The 12,079-nt window shown below is 39.4% G+C and overlaps 1 protein-coding gene across 4 annotated transcripts in view; it reads right to left on the reverse strand.

Moving 5' to 3' along the window:
- Positions 1-12,079, reverse strand: part of LOC122086442 (L10-interacting MYB domain-containing protein-like) — a 33,433-nt gene that overhangs the window by 17,043 nt on the left and 4,311 nt on the right. The window contains exons 2-4 of one of the 4 annotated variants that reach the window (XM_042655241.1): positions 2,588-2,809; positions 1,950-2,108; positions 457-612 (exon numbers count right to left, since the gene is read on the reverse strand). In XM_042655241.1, the coding sequence (XP_042511175.1) occupies positions 457-612; positions 1,950-2,108; positions 2,588-2,807 (535 nt within the window). In that variant the 5' untranslated portion in view covers positions 2,808-2,809. The remainder of the gene's footprint in view (positions 1-456; positions 613-1,949; positions 2,109-2,587; positions 2,810-12,079) is intronic. The other 3 variants (XM_042655243.1, XM_042655242.1, XM_042655244.1) reach the window with 3 other exon arrangements.

Genomic DNA, 12,079 nt, shown 5'->3' on the forward strand with positions numbered 1-12,079 from the left:
TGTTTTGGGTTCATATTCCTCGTAGGACTTATAATAGCTAATTTGAGCTCTATATAAAGAATGGGCAGCCCCAATCTAACACTTGGGACTCCCTTGCACAAATAGCAAGACTCTCTCTCTCTTATTTTACAAGCTCATTTAACTCCCGTTTAGCCCGGTTATTGGTAGAGACTAAATAGGGACCATGCTTAGCACATGAGGACCGATTACTTAACAACGGGCCAGTCACAGTGCAAGCTCCTAAAGTGGGTAAGCCTGATTAGGCCTGACCGATTGACACCCCTACCACAGGGTATAGAATGGCATAGAAACTTGCTAATTTTATTGAATAGAAGCACTTTGAAAGAAATTCAGCATCCATGATTGATGAGATTCTCACAATAATATTGCCACTGGATCTGTTTTCAGAAGTAGCTTCAGAAATTTCAGGACATGAATAATCAACTGTGCCTCTACCTGTCTTGCCTTCTTGAGTGAAATCAACTTCGAGGCCTCCATTAGTCACTAATGTGTCAACCTCATTCCCAAACTGCTTAGCCTTATCATTCTGGTCATCACAGAATAAGAAGACTTCGTGCTGCACTGTAGAGCATTCAATTTCTGGTTTAATTCCTGTGACACATCAAAATTATTTATAATATAAGTAAACAATGTTTAGTAAGAACATAAGACATACCTACACAGTCATGATGTAGATAGACATGCTGGTCTATACTACAGAAGAAGAAAGAAGGCCCAATCGAACCAGCCTATTGATGGACTTAGTTCTCACCTGCGATTCCAAGTTTTAGTATGCATTTTTTGTTTTATTTGGTCCTGCTCCATGTTGGAGTCTTAGGTTCTTTTTTTGGAAAGTCTTATGCTGAGTTAGACAATGTTTCTAAGTCGTTTTGATGGACAAAGTCATTAATTATTTAGTTGCTGAAGTCCTAAGCTAAGTAGGTTTCTTTATTAAGCGTTGTCCTAAGTTAAGTAGGTTTCCTATTTTATGTTGGAGTCATAAACCTCTATAAAAGAGGCATTGCTGCAACTTTAAGTGACAACTTTACAAATGAAATTTGCAGCTTATTGCTCATAAAATTCTGAGAGAACTCTTCATCAGCAGAGATAGTAGTGGGTGAGAGGCCCAAGTTGAGATATCCATCCCAAACCCATCCCATCTTATCCTCTTCTTCTCTATTCTATTTTGTGTGAGAATGACCTGAGAGTATTCGAACACTTGTTTGAAGATCGGCAACCAATCTGATTGAAGAAGCAGTGATGAAACAGTCCAAGACAGGCTCGATTTCAGCAAGGAGGGCTTTGAAGCTCCATCGAGTGGTCATATCTCCCAAGTCTGAAGCCTGATCAGAAAACACTTTGGGGGTTTTGTTTGTCACCCTATGAGAGAGACTCAACCAGCATTGGGGCTCGATCTGAGGTCTGGTACATCTCTACAGGTTTCTCTCCAAGTTTCCTAATTTAAAGGTATGAAATCAGGAAAGTACAGATCTCTCTAATCAGCCATCAGTTTTCCAATATCTTTTGGGGTTTTGATCAGCACCCCAGCCCCTCTACTCGAGCCAAGTTTGGGCCCATTCTGAGGCCCCATCTCAAACCACAGGCTGTCCTAGTTCTGCCTTATTTTAGGGTTTGGTCCGAATCTGGTTTTCATATTTCTTTGTCATTGTGCTTGGTTTCATTGGAGCTTTGGGGAACATCATTGGGGATTATTGATCTCTCAATACCCTTACATCAAGTCATCTAGTTTCTTTGAACATAAATAACAAAGAACCACAAGAAATTATTGAAAGCAATTCTAGTAAACACCAACTCAAAAAGAGGCTATTTTTCTGGTAATGCATATCTTGATGAGGTTCCTACACTAACAATATATTCATCTAGGCTGATAGCAGAAATATCTTCAGTAACTGCTAAGACCAAGAAGAAATCTTAATATCTTATGCTACCTATCTCGCTTTCTGAAATACAATCATTCTGCAGGCTTCCTTCATCTGGAATCAACGTGTTAGCCTCACTTCTGGCCTGCTCAACTTTATCATTTTTTTCATCAGAGGTTAACAATGTTTCCTGTTGCACTGTAAAGGGCCCCACCTCTTGTTCCATTCCTGTGCACATCAACATGCACCACAACCTATTTATTAAAAACCCATGGACAACAAAGATATGACAAGCCAGTTGTTATAATTTGTCACCTCAGAATGAAGGTTCACATAACCAAAAAAAGGGTGGAGGCAGCTTTGTCAGTAACCATGATTGGAGAAACATGCAGTTACGAGGAAAAGTTCACACATTTCATAAACACAAACTGTTAAAGCACTCCAAACCCATGCATTCTTTGTCCACCTATCTGCTTTGAGATAATGCAATAGAAATGCATTTTAAAGCAACTTTTTTGGAATGGATAAGTTACTGATATTTCATTAAAACCTATATCTAATTGAATTTTGTGAGATGAACACCACTGCAAAACATACAAATTTTATGTTGTTCATAGTAGGGTCCTCAAATCATCTCAGCAGGTCCCGTTTCAGAACTCAGAATTAGATTAATTATTCTTCAGATGACAAAGAACCCTGGCTAATACCTGTTGAGGTTTCCAAACTAAAGCCATTCTGCAATCCCCCTTCATCTGGCAGCACCTTGTTGTCCTCACTCTTGATGCGTTCAAGTCTATCATTCTGCTCATTAGAGGCTAGCAACACTTCTTCCGGAACAGTAAAGGGTTGCTTTTTCTCAACTTCATCATTCTGGCCATTAGAGGCTAATGACACTTCCACTGTACAGGGTTCCATCTGTTCTTCCATTTCTGTCCACATAAGACATTTCCATATATTACTCTGATTAGTTGAGTGAAGTGAGAACAAAAATATTCTAAGTCAATTGCACTCGAAGAACTTGTTTTTTACCAAATTAAAATATTTACACAGGAATATAGGAATCACACATCTGAAACAAAAATACGAACAAAACCATTTTTTTTAATAACTAAAACAGGAATAGATCTTCTTAGAGAGTCATTCGAGCACTTCCAGAATTAAGAGGTGATTAGAATCAATGATATTATTTCGCCTTTCTACTGACTCAATTAAAGCCAAATGGGAGGCAGTTATTAAGGGATTAAAGATGGTTAGATTTAAAAGTTCGAGTGAGATACAGTATCATTCATCAAAGGGTTGATCTCCAGTACCTACCGAGGGGGGGGGGTTGGCTTGGCTGTATATGCATCTACAAGAAGAACGAGATCCCTTTAAGCAAGTAAGAATATTTCTTCTAGCGAAGGCTTGGGTGGACAGAGTTCTCTTACTTGGGGCCTTTCCCAATGTAGCTAGTTGTTTTGGTGGTTTCTTAGGCATGCTTTCCAAATTCTCTTGTTGTCCTACACCATAACTGTATAGCTGTAGCCTTTCGAATAATATTTGTATTCATCCGTTCTCCCAAGAGAAAAAGGGTGCTGCAATCATAGTTTTCAAACTGGAACAGACCAGCAGTCAAACTGGATCGAACTGCAACCATTTGTTTTCCTGGTTCAGTTTGGCCATAGATCTACCCAAACCAGAATCAAACCAGCCAGCTTTCAGATAACCACCTGTTTCTGCTGTCCACTTTCAGAAAACCGGTTACCGAGTTTGGTGATTCCCTTGTAATCAAATGTGATGTTGCCTCCGAGAACATTCGAACTAGAAACCTCCATCTAAAGCAAGAACATCCTACCACCTCACGGACGTCATATGTTTAAAGGTGACCTTTTTAATCAGTTCATTCTTTTCAAAATTCAATTATTTTAATTTATTGTTTCTTTTTTCTGGATGAATAATATAATTAAACACAAAGGAAAAAAGGCGGGGAAGGATATATATAATGCCAAAAGGCAGGGGAAGAGGAATACATCCCTACAGGGCAGGGGGAGGGGTAATCAAAATAGACTGAGGAAGAGTCATGTCGATCTAAATCCATTCTCTCTGTGAAGAGGGAGGGGTCTTCTCCGAGCATGTCAGCATTTCCAAGGACAACCTTCCAGATATGGGAGGAGAAGGGGCACTCGAAGAAAAGATGGTTGGTATCTTCTAGACCATTCCAGCAAAAGACAGATAGTAGGGGAGACATGCATATGGCAATAGATGAGGAAGGATTGGGTAGGAAGGCAATTTTGAGAGGGCTCTCCAGACAGTGAGACTATGGCGAAAGATGTGGACTCCGAACCCAACAAACCCAGAACCAGGCTCATTTTCAGTTCAGTGTCCAGTAAACCTTTAAAGAAATTATGGATGGAATCATTCCCAGAAAAGCAAGTTTGGTGTGAGACAGCTCAACCAGAGTGAAGGCAACTGCAAGGTAGGTTTGTGGTGACTCTCATCCAAATCAGTTGTTTCAATCATGGTTTTTCGGTCAAACCAGTCAAACCCAGAACCAGGCTCCTTTTCAACTCAGTGTCCAGTAAACTTTTAGAAAACACGGATGGAACCATTCCCTGAAAAGCAAGTTTAGTGTGAGACAGCTCAACCAGAGTGAAGGCAACTGCAAGGTGCGTTTGTGGTGACTCTCGTCCAAATCAGTCCGGAGTGTAGTGGATCAGCTAATCCTGATCCCCATCCAGAGTTCCAGACAAGGATTGGGTGACCCTCAGAACATGGAGGTCAAGGTTCACAGCTGAAGCAGAATCTTTAGGCATCTACTTATTGCAGCCTCACGTGGAACTTGTGGAGCGATTCCTATCCTAATTGGAATTGGATAGGTATAGCCCAACCAAACATAAGTGTGATGCACTTATCTCTTGGCCTTGGACCTTTAAGCATCAAGGGCCAGATATTGTGGAGAATGATCCCATTTGCAACATGATAGGGGGCAAAAAGAGAAGATTTTTTTTTTCGATGATACTAGTTGTGTGGCACCAATGGCTTGTATTGTGATGAGGTTATTGATATTACATCTAGCAAGGAGATTTCTATTTTTCATGTTCTGCCAATACCAAGTCACCAACACATGTCAGACTGCAACAAATGTCCAAAGTCCAAACTACTCAACAGTCATGTATTCTCTATGTTACATTAGACTTTATTCACAATGTTAGGTTATTATGGTCTGGTTTCAGAGTTTTTGGATTTTTCGATTCAAAATGTTTTTTTCTGAATTTTACAGATTTTTAAGTTCTATATACTAGATAATTTGATATCTGAATCCAAGTTCAATGGGATTCCACCACAGAGCAGCACAATTCAATCTGATCCCAAATCCTGATCTAGCAAGCTCATCTGCTAAAAAAAAATATGAATATAACAGAAATTTGGAGAGCTAAAATCCTTTTCCTAAACTGAAAGCCATTCATCTGTCCATATCAAATTTTGGGGCCATTTTGGAATAAAGTGAGGCCTTTCTTTTGATTAATAAAATTCTGACTTATCATAAAAAGAAAAATCCCATCCACCAAGTGCCAGCAGATCTTGGTGGCAGCCTAGGGTTCCAAAATCCTAATTAGGTCGCTATAGGCACATCCCAAACGATTTCAGAGCAGTTCTGGACCTTCAGGGAAAGATAGAATAGTCCCTGGTACAGATAGGTAATTATCTCTGCACAAGAAGAAAAGTCTGCAAAGAACTTGAACTGGAAGGGGTCTGTTTGTAATATCAGTAAATTATATAAACACTGGTTTACCAGAGATGCACGGCTGATGTACTTCCTGGTAAATTAAAAAAAAAGGCAAATTTCTAAACCCAGCCTCCTTGCAATTAATCCTAGTCACTCAATATGGATTAAATCAAGGTGAAACTTGGAGGATAATAATCTTCAGTAATCGGCCTCTCAAATACCACAAGTAATAGATTGAACGAAAAAACAAGAAAATAATAAAAATTATCTGAATATGACCAGGCGTAAATTATAGAACCAGCTACTGTTTCTGGTCTAGATCTCACAGCAAGGATGGCCTTATAAGCTAAGACTCTAGGGTTTGGGTCTCCCAGCGAAGTACGAATACCACCCAAAGTTTCGGGCCAATCTGTAATGGTACGGTGCATCTCCATGATTTTCTTCTCAGCCCAACAGTACTGCCCAAGACAGGAAATAACCAGTAAAACCCAAGGAAAAATCAGACAGTAAGGAAAGAAGTATAAGAAACCATTCTAACAAATATTTTTAAAACGATAAATTATAAAAAAATAAAAAATAAAAAATAAAAACCCAATAACAACAGATAGAAACCTATCCTAGCCCAGGTAGTCCATTACCAGACTGTAAGCTCATCCCCAATTTTTAAACTATTCTATACTCCATACTACATCAGATCTCCTCCTCCACTAGGAGTTTTTCCTGAATGAATGAATGAATACAGCACACCTTTTGTATGAAGTGAATGTATCTCCAAGGATCTCCATTAGAAGATATCATGCATCCAATAACCAATAAAGCATCACCTTTCACTATTAAATTGCACAAGCCCACTCAAAAAGATCTCCAATCTGTGATTATAGCTTTAAATTGTTCTCCTCTTATGTACTTTTCTGCAATTTTCTACATATTTATTACGATCTAAACTTGGTTGACTTTTAATTCAGACAACTGAATCTTTTAGTCTCCTTCCAAAACCTCATGCAACCCTAATTCTGAGTTCAAGCTCTAACTCAGGGTTCCCCTAATTATCCTAGTCCCCGCGTCACCTATCCATCAAGCTCACTCTTGCCTTTGGGATATTGATTTGGCATTACCTATCGAAGAAGGAGAAAGAAGGGTTCAGACCAAGGGTCGAACCAGCCACTCAGCAGCATCCCAGATTTGGTCTGATCTGGATTGGTCGAACCAGCTTACTGATGGGCTTGGTTCTCCTAGTCAGAAGTTGCTTTATTGTTTGCTTTGAGTCCCACTCCATGTTGGAGTTTTATTTATGTTTATGTTTGGTAAGTCCTGTTTGGTGCTTTAATTACTTGTTAAGGACAAAGACATTAATTAGTTAGTAGCTTAAGTCCTAAGCTAAGTAGGAGTCTATTATGTCTTGTCATATTTTGAGTAGGAGTTTAAACCTCCATCTGCTCAATTACCGAATGATATTTGCAGCAACTTGCACCTAAATTCTGAGAAAGAATTCCTCAACAGCTGAGAGAGCTGTGGGTGAGAGGCCCAGGCTGAGATAGCCCTCCCACCCACATCTATCCTATCTCCTTTCTCTTTTTCTTAGTCTAATTTGTGAGAGAGTTATCTAAGAGTGCTCTATAACAGATTAAAAACCAGCAGCCACATCTGATTGAAGAAGCAGAGGAGAACAGTCTCCAACAGGTTCGAAATCAGCATAAGAAGCCAGAGGGTGCAGTTCAGATCGAGTGCCATAACTTCCCATCCAAGGAACTGATCAGCTAACCCTTTTGGGGTTTTTCTGGCCACCCTAGGAAAAAGATTCAACCAGCAGTTGGTCCCCATCTGCTGGCTGGATCTTCTTCTACGGCCTCCTCTTCTAGTTTCCTAATCAAAACCTCCAAACCAAGAACACCTAGGTCTCCCAATCCATTCATCCATTCCCCAAGATCTTTTGGGGTTTTCATCACCTTTGTAGGACCTCTACTCGATCCACTTTCCATCCCATTCTGAGCGTTCATACCAAACCTCAGGTTACCCTAGTTTCAGCCCTGTTTTGGGTTTGATCCTATATCTAATTTCCAGTTCTGATAGTTATTTTTCCTGTTTCCATTGGAGCTTTGGGGACATTCTTGGGAGTTACTGATCTTTAAATATCCCTTACATTAGATATGCTGGCCCATCTCAGACAAGAAGCAGTGTAGGTACCATTATCTGGCAAAATTGGGACCTATTAGGGAGAAAATTTGTTAGAGCAGATGCAGGACCTGCATTTTTTAGTTTGAGATACAACACAATCAAAAACCATCCAAGAGAAAGAGAAAAAGTGAGATTCATGCACTTTCAAAAGGCAAAGCAGAGAGAGTCAGCTATAACTATTGGATAGCTTATAGAGTGCAATGGCATAACAGAGTATTCTGTAGCCTACACAAATGGTTTGGATAAGGTCCAGTGGGGTTTGACTTGTGGTTGGCATTCATGTTGGTGGCATTTGTAGACCACCCTAAGTTCATTAGCCTCACCAAAGAATTCCTAGATTAAATGGATCCTAAGCTTGGCTAGTAAGAAATGAGGACATCATGATGAGATGGGAAAAGTACTTTTACGGCCTACTAAATGGAGACATTTCGAGCAATAGTGGCTTGGAAGACTGCATTGCTCATCAAGTCACCACACACCATAGATATACACAAAAGGTTAAGAGTGATTAATGTTAAAGAAGCCTTCAGAAAGATAGAAGTAGGCAAGATAACAGCCCCTACTGAGGTCCCTATAGAAGCATGGAAGAGTTTAGGATTATGTGGGGTATCTTTGTTAACCAATCTTTTTAACAAGATTATGAGCACAAGGAAAATGTCAGATGATTGGAGGAGAAGCATTGCAATCTCAATCTACAAAAACAAAGGTAGTATTCAGAGCTACAATAACTCTAGATGCATAAACTAATGAGTCATACTATAAAATTGTAAAAGAAGGTTACCTGAGAAAAAAAACAACTATCTCGAAAAACCAATTTGGTTTTATGCCAAATCGATCCAAGGAAAAAGCTATTTACATACTCAAGAGGCTCATGTTCTGATTTAGAGCTTGCAAAAAGGATTTCTATATGATCTTTCTTGACCTAGAAAATCCTATAACAGAGTCCCTAGAGATTTTAATCTGGCATGTACTAGAGAAGAGAAGGATGTCAATCATTAAAGGTATACATGGGGAGCGGTGACTAGTGTGAGAACTGTGGAAGGTCAAGGCAGTGAATTCCCAATTACAATTGGGCTACACTAAGGATCAGTTTTAAGCCCTCAATTGTTTGCACTTATCATGGATGATTTACCCAAGAACATTCAAGATGAGGTTTTGTGGTGTATGCTCTTTTCTAATGATATTGTTTTGGTGGATGAGACAAAAGCAAGTTAATGTAAGGCTAAATCACATAGGACCTAATCCCAGGCAGGATCTAAAAAATCTGGCTGAATAGGGAGTAATATTAGATCTCACAAACCACTAATCTAATGGATCTCAAATTTGGAGCAAAGGCCCCTCGTATGATGCCCAACTATCCTTCAGAAGATGAGCCTGAACTGACGATTGGTTGGGACGTTATGCTCGAAGAATGAAAAAGGAAGCTTTATGGAGTTCTGCAATAACAGTAGCTATAGCAGCAGCTACAGACCTTAAATGGCCTTCAAACTGGTCTTTAGATAGAGCTTCTGAACTTCAACAAGCTTTCTTTGATCACTCAAACACTCTCTCACAGAAAACAAATAAAAGGAAAAAGAAAAAAAGAAAATTGCTGGAGAATTGAGAAGGGTGAAAGAAGAATTAGGGAATGGGCATCTCACCCCTCAGGTTTTGGGTATCTCACCCCTAAAGGTAATAGCTATCTCAGCCATGAATAAACACTCAATTTCATAAACTTCAACCTTCAGGCATTATGATCACTGGGCTGTAAGTAGCCTTACAAAACTTGGACACAAAGAAATAACAAAAAAAAAGGAAACTAATGGACTGATTCTACTCCCTAAACTGACTTTAGAAATAACTTCTAATTACTTTGCCTCACAAATAAAAAGAATACTACTAACTTACTTGACCACTAAGCTAGCCAAATAGGAAACAAAGTACTAACTAAAAAGAGAAAGAAATCTTCCTAAGTTACAAAGCTAGTTTGCCAAAATAAAACAAAGAAATAAAAATAGAAACTAATATCTAATATCCTAACAAGTGCTGGCAGTATCTTTCCCAAGCCAGCTGTCAATATTGGACCCCAAGGTACTGTTCACATGAACAATACCTACGTGAACAGTACGAACAGATTGGCTTATCCAATTGGAGAAAAATAAGGCTGATTCAATGTATCAAACTAAACCAAATCTGAACCCGAATTGGGTTAGCATTGAACTCTCTTCTTGACAGATCAACCTTGGAATCAAGAGGTTTTAAGATAAGTAGAACAAATAAAGAGTATATGATGTGTAACTTTAGTCACACTATAGATAACGAAATGGTGAAAATAAGGAGAGAAAGATACCACAAAGTGATAATTTTAGATACCTGGGTCAATCATAAATAAAGAATGTGACATAGAAGATGATGTTTCACGGAGAATTAAAGTGGGTTGGATGATGTGGAGAGTGCGTCCAGAGTGTCGTGAGACCAAAATATTCCTTTAAAGCTTAATAGAAAATTCTATAAGATTGTCATACGACCGGGAAACAATGTATAGGGCGAAATGTTGGGTAGTTAAAGAGTGTCATAAAGACAAGTTGTGTAGCAGAGATGAGGATGTTGAGATGGATATGCGGAAAAACTAAGAAGGATAAAGTAAAATGACCAGATTAGAGTTGATTTGGGAGTTGCCCACCAATTCATGATAAGATCCAAGAAAGTCGTTTAAGATGGCACGGCCATGTTCAACGTTGGCCTTGAGATGCTCCAGTAAGGAGAAGTGATCTGATTCAGATTGAAGGAACTAAAAGAACTAGATGCAGGCCTAAAATGACTATAGGAGAAGTAGGGTGGAAACAGGTACGACTAGAGGGCTAGAACACATGTAGCCAACCAAATTTAGGCGAGATGCTTCTGATTTGTTGTGTTGTGTTGTTACTTTCCTTTTACTATACTTATTTTGTATTTGCACGGATCCATGTAGCTGATCCCATTTAGTTGGGATAAAGATGAGTTGTTGTTGTTGTTGTTGTTGTTGTTGTTGTTAGGGGTGCAAGTTTGGCCATGACGGCCCGAACCAGCCCTTGGCCCGCCCTGATCCCAAACAAGTACCGACCCAAAAATTTTGGCCCTGAGGGCCGGCCCGACCCTGAGTCAGGGTCAGGGCGGGTAAGGGTTGATGTCTTTGGCCCGCCCTGAACCCAGCCCTGATTTTTGCCCTTGATGTTGACCCTGGTCGTGACCCTAATGTTAACCCTGAATTTAACCTAATTTTATATGTTTTTTGACATTGAGTCATTGACACCTCAAAACTCCTAGTATATCTTCTCACCGATCTCTCTTACTTTTTTTTACCAAAAAAAAAAGATCACTCTTGCCTTTTTCACCAAGACAAGTAATTTGTAACATTGTATTTTTTATCTCCTCTTTATTATGCATTTTTTTTTTTAAGTTATTGCATATTTTGCAGGGTCAGGGTCAGGGTCGTCCCAGCCCGACCCTAAAAAATCAGGGCCAATCAAGGCGGGTAAGGGTTGGGTTGAACCCTGAAGGGTAGGGCCAGGGTTGAAGTTTTGCGGCCCTGAGTCAGGGTCAGGGTCAGGGTCAGGGTCAGGGTGGGTTTGGGCCCAGTTAGGGGGACCCAGGGTTGGGCTAGGGTTTTAAGAAACCCAGCCCAACTTGGCCCTGTTGCACCCCTAGTTGTTGTTGTTGTTGGTATATAAATTACTGATGCTGCCAAAGATTCCTAATCATAAATAAATGAGAGGATTTTATTAATTTACCCGGAGTAGAAAAAAAAAAAAAAGATTTAGGCAACGAGAACCTGATAAACTAGAGGAAAACATGCAGCTATGATGAGAGAAATCTTTTTGACCGAGTTCAAGTAGATATCAGTTGATTCTCGACAGATATACAAACCATCTGAGAACTTCATATCATTGAAAATCCTAGTCAGCGGAATCACTATCCTGTTTGTCTGTCGTTGTTCACTAAACAGTGAAAATGAGGGGAAAAAAACTGTGAAAAGGACAGCTAGCACACTTATAGATTACAGTTACTACTGCAAAGCATCCATTTATTCAGATTAAATTCCCAGTTAAAATTTAAGGAGGTTAGTATTAAAGAAGACAACAATTATCTATAATTCTGGCAAAAGTATCCTCCTTTTTTTTGGGTCCAGAATACATGAGAAATCCTTGAGGCATTATTAACAACCTCTCTTTTCCCTAGATTCCAGAACTGCTCTCATACTATTAACCACAGTTCCATTTTTATATCTCCCAGACACCAGTAAAATGTCTAAGAGGTGTTGCTTTCCCTCTGTCAAAACAGTCAAATACATCTCATTTTT

The sequence above is a fragment of the Macadamia integrifolia genome, chromosome 8, assembly GCF_013358625.1.
Source record: "Macadamia integrifolia cultivar HAES 741 chromosome 8, SCU_Mint_v3, whole genome shotgun sequence".
In the NCBI taxonomy this organism is placed as follows: Eukaryota; Viridiplantae; Streptophyta; class Magnoliopsida; order Proteales; family Proteaceae; genus Macadamia; species Macadamia integrifolia.